The 24,614-nt window shown below is 41.5% G+C and overlaps 1 protein-coding gene across 1 annotated transcript; it reads right to left on the reverse strand.

Annotated features, from left to right (window-relative positions):
- Positions 1-6,678: 6,678 nt before the first annotated feature.
- Positions 6,679-20,712, reverse strand: LOC138367340 (uncharacterized). The gene is made up of 2 exons (XM_069328772.1): positions 20,097-20,712; positions 6,679-11,100 (listed from the first exon to the last, which is right to left on the reverse strand). Exon 2 carries the CDS (start codon positions 11,098-11,100, stop codon positions 7,264-7,266), a length of 3,837 nt encoding a protein of 1,278 aa, XP_069184873.1. The 5' UTR covers positions 20,097-20,712; the 3' UTR covers positions 6,679-7,263.
- Positions 20,713-24,614: the final 3,902 nt, after the last annotated feature.

Raw genomic sequence — 24,614 nt, forward strand, 5'->3', positions numbered from 1 at the left:
CGGAGGTATGGCGCCCGGTTTGATTTATACTTAGATTTTTATACTACCGTTTACCAAACGTATCTGGTTAAACAGTTAACTGTTGTTTATATTTATACATTTTATGATCCCTAGGGATATATATAATCCCAGTGTATACCCCGCTTCGCTATATCCCAAGCAACGGAGCGTTTGCAAAACTGCTCCAAATAACGATATATAAAGCATAAGAAATAACATATCTTCTTTCAGACAATTCATTCTATAATGCTTACCTTGCAAGATCCTCACTCACCATCACTCTGGTCACCCACCACCACTCTGGTCACCCACCACCACTCTGGTCACCCACCACCACTCTGGTCACCACCACTCTGGTCACCCACCACCACTCTGGTCACCACCACCACTCTGGTCACCACCACCACTCTGGTCACCGACCACCACTCTGGTCACCCACCACCACTCTGGTCACCGACCACCACTCTGGTCACCACCACTCTGGTCACCCACCACCACCACTCTGGTCACCCACCACCACTCTGGTCACCACCACCACCACCACTCTGGTCACCCACCACCACTCTGGTCACCCACCACCACTCTGGTCACCACCACCACTCTGGTCACCCACCACCACTCTGGGCACCCACCACCACTCTGGTCACCCACCACCACTCTGGTCACCACCACCACTCTGGTCACCCACCACCACTCTGGTCACCAACTACCACTCTGGTCACCACCACTCTGGTCACCCACCACCACTCTGGTCACCGACCACCACCACTCTGGTCACCCACCACCACTCTGGTCACCCACCACCACTCTGGTCACCCACCACCACTCTGGTCACTCAGCACCACTCTGGTCACCACCACCACTCTGGTCACCCACCACCACTCTGGTCACCAACTACCACTCTGGTCACCACCACTCTGGTCACCCACCACCACCACTCTGGTCACCCACCACCACTCTGGTCACTCAGCACCACTCTGGTCACCACCACCACTCTGGTCACCCACCACCACTCTGGTCACCCACCACAACTCTGGTCACCACCACCACTCTGGTCACCCACCACCACTCTGGTCACCCACCACCACCACTCTGGTCACCCACCACCACTCTGGTCACCACCACCACTCTAGTCACCCACCACCACATTAAGCCATAAGATATCCAGCGCCGTACGATGTCCAGTGATGTAAGATATCAAGGCCTGTTAGATATCTAGGACCGTAAGATATTCAGATCCATATGATATCCAAAGCTGTAAAATATGTCACATCATATGATATCCACGGCTGTAATACCCTGTGCCATAAGATATCCATTATCGTATGATTTTGAGAGAAGTAAGATATCCAATGGAGGAAGATATCCAGCGTCGAAAGATGACCAGGGTCGTTAAATAGCCAGTGGCGTGTAAGATATCCAAGGCCTTAAGATATCCAAAACCGTTATAAATAACGAGGACTGATATCCATATCCGTATAAGATACCCAGGCCAGTAGGCATCCAGGGTCATGAAAATATCCAGGGCAGCAAGATATCCACTGCCATAAAATATCTATAAAATATTTAGGGTATAAGATATTCATGGCAATAAGATATCTAGTGACGTTAGATATCCTGGGCATTAAAATATTCAGATCTGTACGATATCCAAAACCCGTAAGATATCCAGACCCTCAAGATATCCAAGGACGCAAGCTATCTAGAGCAGTAAGATATCAAGGGCTTTACGTTATCCAGTGCCACAAGATGTTCTGATCAGGATGTTATCCAGATCCGCAAGATATCCAAAACCTTAAGATATCTAGGGCCATAAGACATCCAGAACCATAAGATATCTAGTTACGTAAGATTTCTAGTTCCGAAAGATTTCCGGTGATGTAAAATATCCAGGCCTATAAGTCCAATATGCCGTAAGATATCCAGTCTGATGTGGTTTCCAAGGCGATAAAGATATCCAGTACTGTAACATGTCCAAGACCGCAAGATTTCCAGTGATGTATGATATTCAGCTTCATAAGATATCCAGGCAATAATATATCCAAAGCTGTAAAGAAGCATTCGTGATCGTAAGACATCCAGGGCCGAAAGTTATTCAAAGTCATTAGCTATCCAGAGCCATAAGATATCAAAAGCCGAAAGATATCCATAGATATCCTGGGCTCGTAAGATATCCGTAACAATGGTTTTCAATAAATTAACAAATAAAGAAATAAATATGTACATAGAATTATAAAACTTTTTAGTGTCAACAAATTTCTCACCATTTGCCAGAAACAACAATTTAATGGAGCCTAATCTGAATCTTAGTCTTTGTTGCCCGAGAGGATTAAGTTCCTCAAAGTCTCATAAGCCCTCGGTCTTAATTAGCCTGTCTGTGAACTGCAAGGGGTTCACTATAACTAACAAAGGACTATAACCAATAGGGTAAGCTAGTAGAATAGGCAAACCCAAATACGGAAATGGGTCACTAATAAGGCTTTTGAAGAGTACAATGCATCTATGCCCCCCAGTTTATATAATATAAATTAAGGTCGAATGCAGTCTTAATTGTGTTGTTCAATTTACATTCCAATCTACATGCAATAGAAACTACAAAGTTAATTTGAATACCAATTCAGTTGCAATTAATTTCAACGTGAAAGATATCCAATAACAAGTCGATTCAATAACAATTATTATTTCTATTTAATACCAATTATAATTTAAATTCAGTGATAATTAATTAATAAGGAGTTAATAGTTTGTTTGATATTAATCGGGGGATAAAATATTACGTAATAAGATGAAACAAATAACTCAATCCCCCATATGTCCGTTCTGGACACTTGTGGTGTTGGTCTGTCCTGGACACTTGTGGTGCTGATCTGTCCTGGACACTTGTGGTGTTGATCTGTCCTGGACACTTGTGGTGTTGATCTGTCCTGGACACTTGTGGTGTTGATCTGTCCTGGACACTTGTGGTGTTGGTCTGTCCTGGACACTTGTGGTGCTGATCTGTCCTGGACACTTGTGGTGTTGATCTGTCCTGGACACTTGTGGTGTTGATCTGTCCTGGACACTTGTGGTGTTGGTCTGTCCTGGACACTTGTGGTGCTGATCTGTCCTGGACACTTGTGGTGTTGATCTGTCCTGGACACTTGTGGTGTTGGTCTGTCCTGGACACTTGTGGTGTTGATCTGTCCTGGACACTTGTGGTGTTGGTCTGTCCTGGACACTTGTGGTGTTGATCTGTCCTGGACACTTGTGGTGTTGATCTGTCCTGGACACTTGTGGTGTTGGTCTGTCCTGGACACTTGTGGTGTTGATCTGTCCTGGACACTTGTGGTGTTGATCTGTCCTGGACACTTGTGGTGTTGGTCTGTTCTGGACACTTGTGGTGCTGATCTGTCCTGGACACTTGTGGTGTTGATCTGTCCTGGACACTTATAGTGTTGATCTGTCCTGGACACTTGTGGTGTTGATCTGTCCTGGACACTTGTGGTGTTGGTCTGTTCTGGACACTTGTGGTGCTGATCTGTCCTGGACACTTGTGGTGTTGGTCTGTTCTGGACACTTGTGGTGCTGATCTGTCCTGGACACTTGTGGTGTTGATCTGTCCTGGACACTTGTGGTGTTGATCTGTCCTGGACACTTGTGGTGTTGATCTGTCCTGGACACTTGTAGTGTTGATCTGTCCTGGACACTTGTAGTGTTGATCTGTCCTGGACACTTGTAGTGTTGATCTGTCCTGGACACTTGTGGTGTTGGTCTGTTCTGGACACTTGTGGTGTTGATCTGTCCTGGACACTTGTGGTGCTGATCTGTCCTGGACACTTGTAGTGTTGATCTGTCCTGGACACTTGTGGTGTTGATCTGTCCTGGACACTTGTAGTGTTGATCTGTCCTGGACACTTGTGGTGTTGATCTGTCCTGGACACTTGTGGTGTTGATCTGTCCTGGACGTAAGTCCCAACCGACAGTGGAATCAACATTAAATCACCGTAGTGTCAATGCTAAATCAACATAGAATCAACACTAAATCAACGAAGATTCACCAGCATGGAATAGACGCTAATCAACGCAGGATCCAATTGTTCACACTCACTGACTCACACTCCTCTGGTGAGTGAACAAGAGGAGTATCCAGAGTATACAAGTGAACAAGTGTAAATGAACACAGGATCAACACTACACTATTGTAGGATCAATGCTGAATCACCCTATGATCCTCGCTAAAATAACGTTAAATGAACGTAGAATCAGCATTAAATCAATGTTACGTCAACGTCGCCTGCTCGTATGTCTGGGGGGGAGGGAGGGAACGTGAGTGGGAAGGGAAGGGAAATATCAGGGGGACAGCCCCAAGCTATTACAACCTCCACTGGGAAGGGGTCAGGATAAGGATTTGGGATAGGACTTTGGGGAAAGGAATGGTGCCCAACCACTTGGGATGGACAGTAGAGCGACGGTCTCGCTTCATGCAGGTCAGACCGAGAGGGGGGGGGGGAAGAGGGTATTTGTTACACCCACGTTATTGTGACGTTTTTCTGCATTCCGAAATATACACAGCCAACGGGAGGCAGAGTCTGCCAAGCTGCTGAAACACACTTACCTGTACAGATCAACAGTAGCAAACACAGCCCAGAGGAGGTACCGTCCAGCTTCATGTGGTCAGGACCGGGAGTCATTAAACATTTACACAACCAGTACATCTTTCCTTAATCATGGCGGCTTTGTTTACATCTGTTGAACGGTTTGTGAGCCCCGCAGCACTACGTGGTTGTTTATAACAATAATAACCTTGGGTTGTGAAGTTTCTAAGCTCGTAAACTATTTAATAAGTGTAGAAAAAACTGTCATGATTAAGGAAAGATGTACAGGTTTCGTAATTAGTTGTTTAAATGCTTTATTATACCTAGTCCAGGTCTGTATCAGCATAAATATTAAATTCTTAGCTTGGAGGCTATCGTGGCCCAGTTCTTAAACCCATTATTGTTATTTACCTTACACTGTGTAACTAGTTTATCAACACTAACTTCCTTAGCTAAATGTTCCCAAGCCCATTATGTACCTTGATAACCCTTTCCAGATCCACCTACAGAATGGGTTTGTGTCTGTTACTACTCGCAGGATGCCCATGGGTCCACTAACATTCTTACGATGGTTATGGGGTCTACTTTAATTCACACGATGGGTATGGGGTCTACTATAACTCACAGGATGGGTATGGGGTCCATTATATTTCACAGGATGGGTATGGGGTCCACTACAACTCACATGACGGGTATGGGGTCCAATACAACTCACATGATGGGTATGGGGTCCACTACAACTCACATGATAGGTATGGGGTCCACTACAACTCACATGATGGGTATGGGGTCCATACAACTCACATGATGGGTATGGGGTCCACTACAACTCACATGATGGGTATGGGGGTCCACTACAACTTACAGGATGGGTATGGGGTCCACTACAACTCACAGAATGGGTATGGGGTCCATTATATTTCACAGGGTGGGTATGGGGTCCACTACAACTCACATGACGGGTATGGGTTCCAATACAACTCACATGATGGGTATGGGGTCCACTACAACTCACATGATGGGTATGGGGTCCACTACAACTCACATGATGGGTATGGGGTCCACTTCAACTTACAGGATGGGTATGAGGTCCCATATGAATAAATTGGGGCCAGCTCTATGGGTGCTGGCGCCCCAAACAAGCTGAACTTCGCCTCCCTTACTATAAGTATAATTATACGCTTATATAAGTATAATTTTTTTTTAATTTTATCTTCACATGGAGGAAAAATGGCAAAGGTAGGCATAAAGAGTTTATTACAATATACAAGATAAAGAAAAACGGTTCAAACACATTCTAGTTTTCACCTACTTAATTTGAATCAATTATTCTCTTAACAAACCCTCAATAATTATAATACATTGTTGTCAACACTACAGCCTGCAACACGTTACATGACTTAAATTGAATATATAAATCAATAATCAAACTCAATGTGATAGTTAATGAATGCTGACAAATTAGCATACTGTATTCATGGTATAAAAGAAAAGAAAGCGAATTCATTTAATAATAAGTTAAAAACAAAAGCAAACACAATTTTAAATCGGTACAGAATTAACTTGATCTTTCCCAGCAGGGAGGCGGCCTTTCTACTTCCTATTTGTACATTTAAGCTAAAGCACAGTACGAATATCGATCGGCAAGATGGGTCAGCTGAAAACCCGAATAGTCCCTAGATGATTTCTCAAGTTGTTCTTATTTAAATGAATAATAAAGTTAAATAAAGCTTGGAAGCATATTATTTTGGAACCAATACAATCAGATCAAATTTAAAGTTTTACCTTAAAATTATAAATATATAATAAGTATTTTTTTTAACCAAATATATATATAAATATTTAAACACGTGTATTTGTATAAAAATATATTTGTAAACAAACCCACTGCAGGAGAGGAAACTTGGTCAGTGGTTCCTTGCAGTATTGTAAATTCTCTCCAGACTTAAAATAATTGCCAACTAACTTTAGATAGCAGTTACTGGGTAAGGTTTTCCCTGTTGTAGACATTTCAGGTCACAATGGCTCCTATATCCTCGGGAGGACCAGAGGGGAAAGTTAACGGGAAGGTGTAAATATTTCTCTCTTTTTCTTCTTCCTCTTCTTTACTTCTTCTACGCTCCGTTTTCTAAGGTATTTCTTTCATTTTTTTACCACACACACGTTTTCTTCATCCCTCTTTCGTTTCCTCTGTCGTCTTTCTTCATGAAGGTTTAAATATCAATTTAGATCTTTACTGCGAAGACAATATATGGATCGGCTGCCTGTTGTAGTGACAATACTACGCTCCTTAAAGATCACCCAACAAACACATAACTTAAATACAACGTTTTTTAGATTATTACGTTTTTACAACTTTGAATTGACGTAAATGTATTCAAAAAAACGTTGTGCCTATGTCTCGTGTCTTCTGGGTAGTCTAACTCTGGGCACATGTTAAACAAACGAAGTTCATTCAACGAACTAGAGCATGTTTTGCCCACTGACTGTTAAGTATGTGCATTTAAATGACGTCAAAGTAACGTTGATGATGGGTCGACGCAACGTTATTCCATTGTCATTTGTGTGTTGGGCTTGATGACTGCTAATCAACTTCTGGCATCCGTGAAGGCGACATAATTATGTTATTGTAATGAAATATATTACACATGAAATTCTGGGAGTAGATCACATAAAAGGATCCGCTTATTTAAGATTCTATATATAAGTTATTAAAAATACTATATGTAAAATGTGGTGCACATTTTTCAATTATATCCCCAACTTTTTTAATCGAATGATCCATAGGAATACAATATTTAATTGCTACACTTTTAATACTTGGGAATGACTGACAAAGATGTAATACACGATGAGCCACGTCTGTATCACTCGAATTCCTTGACATGTTTAATGCATAAATCATACAGGGAGTTGGACAGAGCTTCTGCACCATAGATCTGAATGTTGTTGCGTCTATAGTGAATGGATCAATGAATGCAAGTTGAACCGAGGAGACAGGAATTGAAGGTTCTCTCACGTGTGTCAGAAGTTTGCGATGCTGTTGGATACAAATCTTGTGTTCATACATCAGAAGTTCACACACTTTAAGGGAAGTAATATTAATCCACTCATTGTTCAATAATTGCTGATCCTGAATATTATAACAGAACACTTTGATGATTGGATCATATGATTTTGTATATCTTAGTTTTTCTGGCTTATAGTTTTCAACAATTATCATCCACAAAATGTTGTAAAACGATCTTAACCTCTTAAAGCATGACTGATGATATCTAATTGCTCTGTGGCAATGGAACCACTGGTGTTTCGTTGGTTGTGGCGCTCTGATGGATATGTGCCTGCACTTGTCCCAACACAGGACTGGATCACTGTATCGTTCACCACATCGAGAATGGCAGTGTACAGACGGCAAGTTCCACATCGTTCGACAGAACTCATAAATCCCACTTGTTTTCAGTCCCTCAAGTTGGATGGGATAAGGAAGCGCTGGTAATGTTGGTTTGCACAGGTAACTCATTTTTCCTCCTCTGCGGACATTAACAAATTTGTGTATTTGTTTATGGCTTGTAACCTTGGGTGGGGAGCATTTGTGAGGCTTCAAATATAATTCATGAAGTAAACATTGAGTATTTGCGCTAAATTCTTCATTGGGAACTTGTGCAAAACTAAGATTTGCTCCTTTATGTTGTTTAATGCTAAATGTTGGGAGTAATGTGTAATTAATATTTGAGAAAACAAAATTTATGAAGACACTCAGGTTCGTAAGATTTTGTAAATTGTTTGTAATTTGAGCTAAGGTTTGCAAATCTTCCAGAGTGTCGACTCTTACAAACAGATCTTCAAGGTGTCGAGCATGACACAGCATACTTAAACTTTGCTTGTTGAGGGGACCACCGAGAGCAATTAGTCGACATGAAGAGTCTGATGCCAGCAGGAGTGACAAGCACTTCTCAGTAAATGTGAGGGAACTTTTTGTAACTTTGTTCATCCCTTTTCTTAAATCAAGGGAGATTCTAATTGGAAATCTGGAAAGTATACGAAGTCCTTCAATGAAATTATTATCGATGCATTCAGATAATTCACAAAGATGAACGAGCAGCGACTCCGGGGTTACGAACTGTAAAAGTTGTCCTACTTGCCACAGCTGGTTTCGTGTGGGATTCCATTGATAAGGAGATATTTGGGATGTTAACTCCTTAAGGAACACAGAGTCTCTATAAGTTTCATCCAAAAGACGTAACCAAAGAGCATAGTTTCTAATCTTATCTTGACCACATATAACAACATAAATTACTTGTTCTGCCCTTTTTTGTGTTAATTCATTGTTTAATTTGAGGATGCCACAAATAAATGGTATCATCAAGCTTCCTATTAAGCAAAATGTGAAATACTGGCGACAAAAATATCTCTCTCTCTCACCAGGATCACCAAAATCTACACTTAACCCCAGCACATATGGACAAAAACAATTTACAGAAAATATACTTTTTTCCACAAAGTCATAATTATCAAACACATTATCGCTTCCCTCACAGAGCTTATTCATAACAAAATCTCTCTTATTATTATCATTTCCATGAACTTCAATTTCATTGGGAAAATATTTAGTAAAATTTTCCCTGTGCTTAACCATCCACTGAGCAGCGATGGTGAGGACGTCAGAAGCCTGGGTTATCATGGCGTCGCAGAATGCTCGAGCAGCGAGGAACTCTTGCACCGTCCTGTGGAGAGAGTGATACTCTTCTTGTGTCCCGGTGATTGATGGCTTCACTATCACCAGGAAGAACGGTGACATGCATTCCTTAAACGGCAGCCCAGACTTCTCACATAGTTTCTCTATTTCTTTAATTTGATAATCAATAAGGACGTATTTATACCTTTGAGAGTTTTCCCAGAATATATTACCAAGTAAATTAAGAAAACTGTTTATCTTGTCTCGAAGTTGGCTTTCACTGAGACTTAAAGTTGACAGTTGGAGGCGTCTGGTCATCCTGTTGATAATGTGGTTGATGAGGATGTGGTAGAGTCTGGTGACTGTGGTAGCCTCGGTGACGTCAGAAGGCTTCTCCAGCCACAGCACCACAAGAACAACCACAAACAATGGTACACTAAAGATCTCCCACATATCTTCCTCTTTCTCTTTCATGAACTGTAAAAATCTCCTGCAAGAATCCCTGCGATTATCAATATCATTTTGAACTGACACGGAAAACAATTTTTTGGCATAAGAAATCCACTTGTCTGGAGTTAAGCCTCTTAAATGGTACACTCCTTGAGTACGATGAAGATCACTAACTAACATCTGAAGTTCATGAAGACAATCGGTACGAGTGGTAATCATGAACTTTGAATTAGGGAATTTCTTTAGTATTTCCTTAACTAGCCCTTTTGTTTTCTTAGTAGCCTCGTCATAACCATCCAGCAACCAGAGAGTAGACACCTCCCTCAGTGTCGGGATGATGTCACTGGACTTCAGGTGATGACAAGCTTTACACAGGACTTCGTCACAGAGCAACGCTCGGGCGTCTTCACTTGTTACATGTCTTAACTCTATTGGCAACACTATGTCAAACTCATCAATCCCATTAATGGAAGGAGAGACTGACTGCCAATCATGGATAAAATATCTTATCAAACTCGTCTTTCCAATCCCAGGTGACCCGTGAGTTATCAGAACATCCGGATACTGCCCAGTAGGAAGAGGAGTGGTAAAAAAATCTTTGGTGTCTACCTGCCCTTGACCTTCAATATATAAATCTGTAAATATTTGGTTCACATCCAAGTGAGCAAAGTTATCTTCCATCAACCACACAAACGGGTTAAGAATGCGAAGGTTCTTAGCAAGTTCCTTGATCTCTTTCTTCCCTTCCCTTACTAAGATGTTGCACTGCTTTTGTTGCAGATTGTGGAGTGCCTCCTTGTATGGTTCCCACAGGTCAACACCTCCTGTTAGTACCTCACTCAGACCCTCCTCCATAACCTTAACATTCTCACTCACAAGGCTTCGGCATCTGAGGCCAGCTAACACAAGCACCTCACGGCAAAGCTCTTCAACGTTGGATAGAATGTTCTGCAGTTCCTCAGGCGTTAATGATAGTTCTTCATGAGCTAAGATATTTCGATGATTTTTAAGTTTTCTTAATCTGTTCTCCAATGTCCCCAGCGTCGACCATTTGGCATCGTTTTCTTCTGCCAAACCACCTACCTTCTGGAGCAAAGTGAATAGTAGCGTTATGTCATAGTTCTCACTTGAGACATTATCATCCAGCTGCTGCCTTTGTTTACGCTCGAAGTCTGCTTTGTACTTTTTCTTCGAGTATCCTGGAAGATCAAAGAGGAGTTGCTTGAGATTCTTCTTCTTAGTTACAAGATGTAAGACGTGCACAAAGACTGGACGCACCACTCTCATGACGGCGGCGTAGTAACGCAGTAGGAGATGGTCATCAGCACGCAGCAGAGGTGGAGCCATCGGCAACAGCACCAGCAGCAGCCTCGCCGCCCAACACCACATTGCCGCCAACATCTGGAAAGGTTGTATAGATTGTGAGAGTATGAATTACCAGAGTTTAACCCATTCCCACAGTTGTACGGAAATCCGTTCAATTAAAACGTTTTGGATAGAACGTTTTGTGCTGGAGATAGGGGGAACAGGTTAAGGGTTTGCTATCCCGGAGCTGGCATTGGTGATATTATAAACAACATGAATGATATTATGGCTGGTAATGGGAACAATCCCATTATTTGCATTAGCGTGGGAGGAAATGATGTTGGTCGAGTTAGGAGTGAGGAACTGATTCAGAGGTATAAAACAGCCATAGAGTTAGTTAGGAGCAAGGGAGGAATCCCGATCATATGTGGCATTCTTCCAAGAAAGGGAGTGGGAAATGAATGGATATCGAGGGCACTTGGTGTCAATTGCCGGCTGGAAAGATATTGCAAATCAAATGCAATATCTTTCATAGACAACTGGGAACACTTCTATGGAAGAAATGAAATGTATGCTCGTGATGGGGTGCATCTATCGAGAGCTGGGGTTGTTGCTGTTGCGAACTCGTTAGAAGAAGTGGTTAGAGGTGTTTGTTTGGGTTTAAACTGTTAGTAGATAGAGGTATGGGAATTGATTTGGAGGAAGGAGGTAATAAAAGTATGTGTTTGTGGGAGAAAGGAATTGGCAAAACGATCAGGGAAAGAGAAGGTCCGCAAAATAACAATTCACTTAGGGTATATTACACTAACAGTAGAAGTCTAAGAAATAAAATTAACGAATTAAATGCTCTTGTCTGCACAGAAAAAATAGATATTATTGCACTTACCGAAACGTGGATGAATGTAGAAAATAGAGAACTATTAGCTGAATATCAAATATATGGATTTAAACTATTTCACACAGATAGATATATTAGACGAGGAGGTGGAGTAGCTATATATGTTAGGGACAATTTGAAATGTAGTCTCAAAGAGGGAATCAAAACAGAGCCACACACAGAAACTATTTGGATTGAATTAAACGAAAAAGCTAATAATATTATAATAGGAGTAATATATAGGCCACCAAATTTAGACAGAATGGAAGCAAAGCATCTATGGGATGAAATATCTAGAGCATCTAGATCTAACAGTATTTATGTCATGGGTGACTTTAATTTTAGCGGAATAAACTGGTTGAACAAAACAGGGAATAGTGAAGCAGAAGATTTTCTAGAATTAATTGACGATTGCTTTCTTACGCAACACATTAAGGAACCAACACGGGAAAATAATATTTTAGATTTAGTGTTAACAAACAGGGAAACGCAAATTAATGACATCGAAATAGGGAGTGAGCTAGGGAGCAGTGATCACAAAGAAATCAGATTTAGCATAGAATGGAATAGACCAGTAGGAGAAAATTCTGTTAAAGTGCCAGATTTTCGAAAAGCTGATTTTAATAGCCTAAGAAATTTTTTGGGTCAAATTGATTGGAAAGTCTTGGGTATGGGGTGTGGGCCGGTCTTGGAGCGAGACATGAACCCAGCGATAGGTGACTTAAATGGGGATTTCGATGTGGATTCAATATATAACTTATTTAAGAATATTCTAAACATAGCACAGGAACGTAGTATACCATACAAATTGAATAGATCGAATACTAATGACCCAAAGTGGATAACAAAGAATTTGAAGAACCTTATAGGTAAAAAGAGAGCTTGGTACAAAAGGATTAAAAATGGGGAGGTCACTTTAGAACAGGAATTCGTACAACTGGTTAGAAATGTTAAAAAAGAGATAAGGAAAGCAAAAAGAAACTATGAAGTCCGCATAGCAGGGCAAGCAAAGACAAATCCTAAAGGGTTTTTTCAGTTATATCGTACTAAGACTAGGGAAAGGATAGGTCCATTAAAAACTGAGACAGGTCAAATAACAGATAGTGATGAAGAGATGAGTAGTATTTTTAATAAATATTTTGTATCTGTATTTACTAAAGAGGAACTTAACAATATGCCTTCAGCCGAACAAGTCTATGTGGGTGGGGACGAGGACAGGTTGACGAGTTTAGCAGTTACCAGGGAGGATGTTCTTAAACAAATAGTAAAACTCAAACCAAACAAATCCCCAGGGCCGGATGAAGTGTTTGCCAGGGTGCTTAAAGAATGCAAAGAGGAGCTTTGTGACCCACTGTCAACCATATTTAATAAATCAATAGAGTCAGGCAGAGTGCCAGAGTTTTGGAAAGTTGCTAATGTGATACCAGTTTTTAAAAAAGGAGATAGATCACTTGCGTCTAACTATCGACCAATTAGCCTAACGTCTATTGTGGGAAAGTTACTCGAATCTATAATAGCAAATAAAATTCGTCTTCATCTTGAAAAACATAAATTAATAATTGAGTCGCAACATGGTTTTATAAATGGCCGTTCATGTTTAACAAATTTGTTATCTTTTTATTCTAGCATTGTTGAGGCAGTTGATAGTGGTAAGGATTGCGATGTTGTATACCTTGACTTTAGCAAAGCTTTTGATACAGTGCCACATGAAAGACTGATTAAAAAAATAGAGTCTCATGGTATTGGGGGTGCTATATTAAGCTGGATTAGGGCATGGCTATACCAAAGGAAACAGAGAGTTAGTATAAATGGAATCAAGTCAGAGTGGGAAAATGTTGTAAGTGGAGTGCCTCAAGGCTCTGTCCTGGGACCTCTGTTGTTTATAATATATATAAATGATTTAGATTCAGGTTTGAGTAGCAACATTTGCAAATTTGCCGATGATACGAAAATCGGTAGGGAAATTAATTCGGAGGAGGACTCACTATCACTTCAAGTTGATCTAGATAGGGTTTTGAAATGGTCAAAGGATTGGCAGATGCAGTTTAATGCTGATAAATGTAAAGTTCTGAGGTTAGGTAATGATGATAGAGTTACAAGATACGAGCTAGATGGTGTTGTGATTGCGAAGTCGGATTGCGAAAGGGATCTGGGAGTTATGATTAGTAAGAATTTAAAACAAAAGGATCAATGCATAAATGTTCGTAATAAGGCAAATCGGACACTTGGATTTATTAATCGCAGCGTTAGTAACAAGACACCTGGTGTGGTTCTCAAGCTATATCTTGCTCTAGTTAGGCCCCATTTAGATTATGCAGTTCAGTTTTGGTCGCCATATTATAGAATGGATATAAATTCACTTGAACGTGTCCAGCGTAGGATGACTAAGTTAATTCCCCAAATTAGAAATCTTTCATATGAAGAAAGATTAACAAAGCTTAAGTTGCATTCACTGGAAAGGCGAAGAGTTAGGGGTGACATGATAGAGGTTTACAAGTGGATGAATGGACATAACCGGGGGGATATTAATAGGGTATTAAAAGTATCAACACAGGACAGAACACGAAACAATGGATATAAATTGGATAAGTTTAGATTTAGGAAAGACTTGGGTAAATACTGGTTCAGTAACAGGGTTGTTGATTTGTGGAACCAATTGCCGCGTAACATTGTGGAGGTGGGGTCCCTCGATTGTTTCAAGCACGGGTTGGACAAGTATATGAGTGGGATTGGGTGGTTATAGAATAGGAGCTGCCTCGTATGGGCCAATAGGCCTTCTGCAGTTACCTTTGTTCTTATGTTCTTATGTAATTAGAACACGAATGGTCAGCACAACTACCAATTCCAGCCCAACCATATTAACGGAGGGTGTCCCTAGATTACTCTCACCCTTCGCACTCAGGGCATACGGGTAATATAGGGAAACTGAAACTAGGTAGAGAAACTTATTTGTTATCTGTTAGTCCAGAGTCAGATTCATGAAGCGATTATGAAAGTTCTTTGCAAACGCTTCTTTCTTATCGCCTTCTTGGCAGTTACGTCGCGATTTAACAAACCATTCATGAACACAATTCTTCTTAAAAACATTACTTTGTGCCACATCTCGAGAGCACTCCCAGCATAAGGCAAACAGTACATAAGTCTTTTTTTCTGCACTACACAATCTATTTTCTCCATTTAAATCCTGCAAGTTTGTCATGCTGATTCTAAATCTTTTGTGTGTCACTATTAATGAATATGTATTTTATGAAAAGACTTAAAAATTAGCATTGCTAAATATTATGGCAGCAGTAATTAAGTAAATAAACACCGGTGAATATTAAATGTTACAGTAGCTAATTATTACGTATTCCCTCAGCACCCAGAATGATCCTCCATCAGTCTGTAAGGCTGATTGTAAAGTCCCTGATGTTTCTTTAATATGCATTTCCCCTCCCTTTCCAGCCCTTTGTCGTGAGGGGGCTTGGTAGACAGCTGCTGGGATGTGATGCTCCATGGGACGGTCCTCTATCCTTTTGAAGCCTTATACTCCTGCTGTCGTCTTCACTAATTATGCTGGTCACTATTTTCTCTTCCTTATGTTTCGTTTTTCCTTCTCCCTCTTCTCCTTTCTCATTGTTTTTCCCGCCGATCTTTTGCTAGTCTTGATTATTCTTTCGGACATCTTTTGTTTTGACGCCTGGGTGTTTGGGGAGGCACACTCTCTCACCGGTAGTACTGGTTTACCCGACTTTGTGAGCAAGGGGACGCTTTTATTGTCAATCCTCCTTTTGTTGCTAAACCCGATCTCGATGGACTGAAGGTTCTTAAGGTGGCGATTGCATGGCGTATTCTCACGATGTACCCCTAGGGAGGCCCCCCGGCTTGTCTCTTGTTGGGTGTCCTATCCTCTAATTGTGGCTCCATAGTGGGCATGGGGGCTCATTCGTGAATTATATTATTACCTCCTCATTTCTATGCCAATGAATGATCCTCTTATAACTTCCCAAGATCATGGTATTGAAAAACCAAGCCCCCGAGTCAGACTGTGTTGGAAGACCGAGCTCTGTAGCTCCCACTACATTGGGCCCAGTCCAAGCTACTCCTTTGACCCTCCCGTCTAACCCCCCCCCCCCCTTCGCTCCCCTTCCCTCCTTTGTGGTAGGGTTCAGCCCCAAGCCCCCAGTGGTGACCACTTCATCACCTGGAGTGGCTACTTCTTTCATTGTGACAACTGCTCCTTTTACCCTCCCTTTCACTGGGGGTACTCGGCACCCACTCCCCCACCAATGCCCTCACACGATTAATACCAGTGCTAATACGTTCAACACCTTGTTACATTCCTGCTACATGGACTAAATACTTTGATCTCAACCATCTGAACTCTTCACATCCTGATGATTTCTTCCTCAATAAACACCTCGTTGATGCCTCTGTTACTTTTAACCCTACACATTTTGGTACACGTGTCGTTGCTGCTCCTTCTTAGGATGCAGCTGCCCGCTTAGCTGTATTGTTTAGCATTGGGGAGACTCCCGCACCATGTTGCGACTGGTGTCAGGGACCTGAAAGACTGCCACGCGGATATTTAACGATCTTTGAAGCCCAAGGCCATTCTGTCCTCCAGGTTGATACGTTCACTCGACTCCCCTCGTGGGCATTGTCATCAGCCTCTTCACGTTGTGAAGTTTACTTTTGATAGTAAGACCCTTCCGCCTTCTATAAATCTTGCTGGAGCCCGATGCTCCATTCAAGAGTACATTCCCTCTCCTAGATTTTGCAGTAAGTGGTGGAAATTTGGGCATGATGCCCTCAAACGAACAAGTGCAGTGTCTCTTGCCCCATGTGTGGGGACTCGGATTACTCAGAGTGTTCTTCTTCCCAGGCCCACTGCCTCAATTGCGGTGACGCCTACCCCACATTCTCCCGCGCGTGTATACACTACAAATTTGAGGAAGCCATCCTTAATTTGAAACACCGCTATCATTTATCTTTTCCTGAGGAGAGCCGCCAAGTCCGCCATCTCTCTCCCCTATTGCTAACATATCTTATTTTCGTGTTATACATTCTACCATCCATCAATCCATCCATCAGTAGATTTAAGACAATGGAGTTTTGCTGGGTTCCCAGCCATATCGGTGTGTCTTTTAATGAGTGTGCGGACGCTGCCACTAAGGAAGCTATCTGCCATTGTCCCATCTCCCATAAAGGTATACCTTACTCCAACTTTTACTTTTACAATTCATTCCTCCATCCTTGCCCGTTGGTAGGGTTGTTGGTCTTCTGTTACTGGTAACAAATTGCGTGCTCTTAAGAGTAATGTGTCCCCATGGCCTTCCTCCTATCGCCATAACCGGCAGTGGGAAACGGCTCTGGCGAGGTTGCATCTTGGCCATACACGCTTAACTCATGGGCACTTAATGGAGCGCTGCCCTGCTCCTTATTGTCCAAACTGCATTACCCCTCTTAAGGTCGTTTATATCCTGACATCTGCATATTCTGGCAGGGCGTCTGACAGCTGGGTGAACAGCGCTTCGGATTCATAGTCCTGAGGTTCCGGGTTCGATCCCCGGTGGAGGCAGAGACCAATGGGCAAAATATTTCTTTCACCCTGGTGCCCCTTTTACCTAGCAGTAAATAGGTACCTGAGAGTTAGACAGCTGCAACAGGCTGCTTCATGGGGAGGGGGTGTAACAAAAAGGTGACCTGGTCGAGGACCGGGCCGCGGGGAAGCTAAGCCCCAAAATCATCTCAAGATAACATCAAGAAGAATCCTTGTTGAATGTCCTGACTTCCAGGATGCACATGTGTCTTGCTTCCCGACCGTCCCTCGCGGTCACTTGTCCCTCGATAGATTATACGTCTTAAGTACTAATATTGAGGAAGTGGACAGTACAAGATACAGTGTGAGTTTGTAGCACAAGGTAGGAAACTATAAGGATGAAATTAGGTAATTTTTGGTGTTACTTCTGAATAGCGTATAGGTTGGAATTTTTTTAATTCAACAGCGAGTGAGTTCCAAAGACTGGGCCCTTTTATTTGCATGGAGTGTTCAGATTTAGTTTGACTCTGGGTATATCAAAGAGATATTTATGGTGTTGTGCTCATGGTTTCTCTTACGCCTATCAAGGAATAGTTTCAGATCAAGATTTTCATTTAGGAACAAGGTTTTATCATGTAAATAGCACATGAGAATGTGGGGAGTGAGTATATGTTTAGCATATTAAGGGACTTAACAGAGGAGCAGTGTATTGCCTGAAGACAGAGTTTGTTATAGTTCTGAAAGCAGATTTTTGCCGAGTGATGATGGGCTTGAGATAATTTGCAGTGGTTGAACCCCATGCACAGATACCATATGTAAGATGGGGAAAGATTAGCGCATAGCATAATGAGAGGAGAGCAGAGTGGAGAACATAATACAGTATCGGATTTTAGAAAGTATACCGAATGTTTTTAAGACTTTTTTTGTCTTTGTCTTATATGTGGGTTCTGAAGTTCAGTCTCTTGAATACGTATAGACCAAGGAACTTTCCCTCATTTTTATTGCAAATGTTAACATTGTCTATCTAAAGTTGAATTTGATTTGATAATTTACTACCAGATAAAATGTAGTAGATCATATCTATGTTCAGTGTGAATTTGTTGGTTGACATCCATGAGTGGACTTTTAAAAATTCATTATAGGCAATATTATTTAGTGTATGGGGGGTTGGGGTCAGAATAGATGAAAGTATTAGCATCAGCAAATACTATAGGTTTAAGAATATTAGAAACCTTGACATATTCATTGATGTATATATGAAAAAGGAGAGGTCCTAAGATGCTGCTCTGTGGCACTCCTACTGTTAACCTCCCCAACTATACCATTATGTTATTGATGACTACATATTGGTGTCTGTCACTGAGATGTGAACGAATATAGTTCAGAGCAAGGCCTCTGATACCACAGTGGTGAAGTTTAAGTAAGAGATGGTTATGGTTTACAGTATCAAGGGCTGTAAAGAGGCAATATCAAAGTAAGAAGTAGGTACAGTTTACATTATCAAAGGCCCTTCTCAGGTGAATGAAAAAGCCAATTGAGAACTCGTTTTTGTCAAGTTCTGTGTAGATTATATTAAGCAGACTAATAGTGGCATCACTGGTACTGTTTTGGGAATGGAAGCCAAACTGGCATGGCCTTAATATGTTAAGTTTTACAAAGTAGGAATAGAGCTAATTGTAAATATTTGTTTCAAATATTTTTGAAAGTATAAGTAGATTTGATATTGGTCTGTAATTATTTTTGTCAGCTGTCTCACCTCCTTTATGAACTGGTGTCACTCTTGCCTTTTTAAGGATATCAGGAAAATTATGACACAAGAGATTTGTTGAATAGCAGAGCTGTGGGAGGTGCAAGAGTATGGGCAGCACTCTTATATATCATAGATGGTATTTTCACTAATGCTCCCAACTTTGGTTTTAAGTGATTGAATTATATATATATATAATGTCTGTTGGGCTGACTGGTAAGAAGAGTTTAGTTAGGATAGCTGCTGGTGAGACATGTCGTAACATGTGTCTGGGTTTCTGGGATTTTTTCTTTCAAGATTAGACCAATTGATGAAAAGAAGCTATTGAATTCGGTTGCAATTCCTAAGCCTGTTGCAAGTGTGTATATACTTGCAACAAATACACCATGCTCCCCATGGATATTTGCAAAATGCTTCCCAGAGATATATATACCATGCTTCCAAGAAATATTTGCAAAATACTTTGCACAGATATATACACAATGCTACCCAGGGATATTTTACAAAGTGCTCCATGTGGTTGTATACTCCATGCTTCCCAGAGACATTTACAAACTGCTCTGCAGGGAAATATACACCATGCTCACCAGGGATATATACACTGACAGGTACACCATGTTCACTAAGGATATACACCGAGGGGGGTACACCATGCTCACCAGGAATGTATACACCAAGAGGTACACCAGGGATAAACACCATGCTCACCAAGGACACATCAAGAGGTTTACAAGGGATGTACACAGAGAGGTAAGCCATGCTTACCAGGGATATTCACTGAGAGGTACACCATGCTCCCCAGGGAAATATATAATCTCAGGGTGTACCCCGCTTCTCTATATCCCAAGCAACAGAGCGTTTGCAAAAATTGCTCCATATAACGACATATAAAGCATAAGAAATAACATATATATCTTCTTTTAAACAATCCATTCTATAATACTAACCTTGCAAGATCCTGCATGGGTCAAGACACAAGTCTTGTGAACCTGCCGAAAGACCTCCAAGCGAGCCACATGGCAACCCAAGTGTAGGTCGCTGTGTGTAATGATTAACTGATGAAGTGGTGTTGTTTTCGTACAATGGGGTCTGGCTCCTTGGGCATGGCGTCGGGTGTGGCTGGTATATCTGCTAGTGTGGCGGCGGTGTGCCAGTACCTCACACTTCTCTTTATTATCTTATATCACTTTTAAAGTTTTAGAAACTCATTTCCTGATATCAATTATGTGTCGTATAGTATCTATTCACTTTGAGCTTTAGTCTATACCACCAATACAAAGGTCCACTGGTATTAAACGGCTGAGTAGTGCTCAGCGTGCGGTGTGTGCTTGCTGTGGTGGTGTGTTGTTGACTGTCTGTGTGGCCCTCATGGTACATCACGCAGTGTTAATATAACCTTGCACACACTTATATCACTTTATAGCGGTGTTTTTATAGTATGTATAGACTTATTAACCCACACAAAGGTCCATGGGAATGTAAAACAGCAGCCGTTAACGTAGCGGGTAGAGCAGTGGCGGGATTTTGATGACGGCTTGTTGTGACTGGCCAGTCCGCCCCCACCCACCCAGATGGCGTCCCTGTAGCGGAGGTATGGCGCCCGGTTTGATTTATACTTAGATTTTTATACTACCGTTTACCAAACGTATCTGGTTAAACAGTTAACTGTTGTTTATATTTATACATTTTATGATCTCTAAGGATATATATAACCCCAGTGTGTACCCCGCTTCGCTATATCCCAAGCAACGGAGCGTTTGCAAAACTGCTCCAAATAACGATATATAAAGCATAAGATATAACATATATCTTCTTTCAGACAATTCATTCTATAATGCTTACCTTGCAAGAACCTCACCCACCACCATTCTGGTCACCCACCACCACTCTGGTCACCCACCACCACTCTGGTCACCCACCACCACTCTGGTCACCACCACCACTCTGGTCACCACCACCACTCTGGTCACCCACCATCACTGTGGTCACCCACCACCACTCTGGTCACCACCACCACTCTGGTCACCCACCACCACTCTGGTCACCCACCACCACTCTGGTCACCACCACCACTCTGGTCACCCACCAACACTCTGGTCACCCACTACCACTCTGGCCACCACCACCACTCACCCACCACCACTCTGGTCACCACCACCACTCTGGTCACCCACAACCACTCTGGTCACCCACCACCACTCTGGTCACACACCACCACTCTGGTCACCCACCACCACTCTGGTCACACACCACCACTCTGGTCACCACCACTACTCTGGTCACCCACCACAACTCTGGTCACCCACCACCACCACTCTGGTCACCCACCACCACTCTGGTCACCCACCACCACCACTCTGGTCACCCACCACCACTCTGGTCACCCACCACCACTCTGGTCACCACCATATATGCCTACGGCAATGTTAAGACGCATAAACCAGGTAACCCACTACGCCCTATAATCAGCCAAATACCAACCCCAACTTATCACCTGGCAAAAAAACTCAATGAACTCCTAACTCCATACACTCCAAGTAAGTTTAGTCTACAATCATCAGCAGATTTCCTAGAATTGATCAAATCTACCCAGCCCGATGGAATCATCGCTTCCCTGGACGTTGAATCCCTTTTTACCAACGTCCCAGTCGACACAACCATAGGAATGATACTGGACAGAGTATACAGAGACGAGAACACCCCCAAATTAGACATACCTGAGCCACACTTGAAAAGTCTTCTCGAAGCATGTACAAAGGAAGCCCCTTTCATCAGTCCACAAGGAGACATGTATTTACAGATAGACGGAGTAGCAATGGGCTCCCCCTTAGGAGTTTTATTTGCTAATTTTTATATGGGAACCATCGAAGATAGGGTCTTCAGTAGCAGACAAAAACCAACTGTATACTGCCGTTATGTAGATGACATATTCGTAATAGTAAAAGACTCAGATGAACTAATTGACCTAAAAAGACACCTAGAGAGAGAGTCAGTACTCCGATTTACACATGAAAATAGTGAAAATAACAGTCTGCCATTCTTGGATGTACTAATAACAAAAACAGGAACCTCTTTAAGCACCAACGTATATACCAAGCCCACCAACATAGGATTATGCCTGAACGGTAGAAGTGAGTGCCCCCAAAGATACAAAGCCAGTGTTCTCAATGCTTATATTCGTCGAGCGCTTACCCACTGCTCTGAATGGAGCAACGTGAGTAGAGAGTTTGAAAGAGTAACTCAGGTATTGGTGAACAACGGATATAGCAACGCGGAAATAAACGCTGCTATAAGAAGACACTTGGACCGTTGGTATAATTCAGAACCTAGAACAGAAACCACAACACCCCCAATAAAATTATATTACAAATCAACCATGCACAGTGAACATATAAAAGAGGAAAGAATAATGAAAGAAATAATCCGTAAAGGAGTAAAGCACTACTCCTAACCAAAACATAAACCTGATAATATTCTACAAAACCAAGAAGACTTCCGAACTCCTTATCAAAAACAGCCCGAAGCCGACGGAGAACCCTCTACAGCAGTCAAGCGTTGTATACATGTACACTTGCCCCCACGAAGGATGTAACCTTCAAAGTACATAGGTATGACGTCGACCAAGCTGACGAGGCGTTTGACATGCCATCTTCAATCTGGTGCCCCTAGGAATCACATGAGACAAGCCCATGACATTACTCTAACAAGAGAAATGTTGAACAAGAATACTTGCATAATAGACAAAACCCAAGATTCAAGAAGATTACAAATTCTTGAGGCAATTCACATAAGAATAGAGCGACCTACCATGAACACCCAAATCACGGAACTATTTACTCTACCCACCATGAGAGTAAGGACAAGACAAGAACATATCGATGCCAACACAGAAGACAATGTCCAACATAACAGGCCAATTACACTGGATTAATCTTTGTGTTTAGATAGGAGATGCCTCGTATGGGCCAATAAGCCTTCTGCAGCCCCTATGTTTATCCCTTATGTATCCCCCCATGTTTTTCACCTTCATTGTATTATCACCTGACCTAATGCGGGTATAAAATCAACTAGTATTGTAAGATTGTTCACTTGAGAATGAACCATGGAGGTTCGAAACGTCGTGCAAATTATACAAATAAGTGTAATACACTCTATAGTAAATCACTTCTTTTCTTCACCTTAAAAGTACGAAAATGAGTTTTGGAGAACTCCTATTCCAATTAAGCCCTGATGCTAAGAAAATAGTTAGAGGGATAGAAGCCCTAAACCAGAAAATAATAAATACAGAATATGCGGTCATATTCAATGAAACATATATATATATATATATATATATATATATATATATATATATATGTCGTACCTAGTAGCCAGAACGCACTTCTCAGCCTACTATGCAAGGCCCGATTTGCCTAATAAGCTAAGTTTTCCTGAATTAATATATTTTATCTATTTTTTTTCTTATGAAATGATAAAGTTACCCATTTCATTATGTATGAGGTCAATTTTTTTTTATTGGAGGTAAAATTAACGTAGATATATGACCGAACCTAACCAACCCTACCTAACCTAACCTAACCTATCTTTATTGGTTAGGTTAGGTTTGGTAGCCGAAAAAGTTAGGTTAGGTTAGGTTAGGTAGGTTAGGTAGTCGAAAAAACATTAATTCACGAAAACTTAGCCTATTAGGCAAATCGGGCCTTGCATAGTAGGCTGAGAAGTGCGTTCTGGCTACTAGGTACGACATATATATATATATATATATATATATATATATATATATATATATATATATATATATATATATATATATATATATATATATATGTATATATATATATATATATATATATATATATATATATATATATATATATATATATGTGTGTGTGTGTGTGTGTGTGTACTCACCTATTTGTGCTTGCGGGGGTTGAGCTTTGGCTCTTTGGTCCCGCCTCTCAACTGTCAATCAACTGGTGTACAGATTCCTGAGCCTATTGGGCTCTATCATATCTACATTTAAAACTGTGTATGGAGTCAGCCTCCACCACATCACTGTCCTAATGCATTCCATCCGTTAACTACTCTGACACTGAAAAAGTTCCTTCTAACGTCTCTGTGGCTCATGTGGGTACTTAGTTTCCACCTGTGTCCCCTTGTTCGCGTCCCACCAGTGTTGAATAGTTTATCCTTGTTTACCCGGTCGATTCCTCTGAGGATTTTGTAGGTTGTGATCATGTCTCCCCTTACTCTTCTGTCTTCCAGTGTCGTAAGGTGCATTTCCCGCAGCCTTTCCTCGTAACTTTCCCCCAATAAATCACTGAATAATATGTTTAACAGATCCCTAACCCTAAACAGATCCCTAAAATGTGTGGCCACGTTTGTGGTAGGAAAATATTAAAATCACTTTTTTTTTAACTAAGACGGGTTCATGGCGGCTGTCAGTTGACGTACCTAGTGAAACT

The sequence above is a fragment of the Procambarus clarkii genome, chromosome 22 (assembly GCF_040958095.1).
Source record: "Procambarus clarkii isolate CNS0578487 chromosome 22, FALCON_Pclarkii_2.0, whole genome shotgun sequence".
Lineage (NCBI taxonomy): Eukaryota > Metazoa > Arthropoda > Malacostraca > Decapoda > Cambaridae > Procambarus > Procambarus clarkii.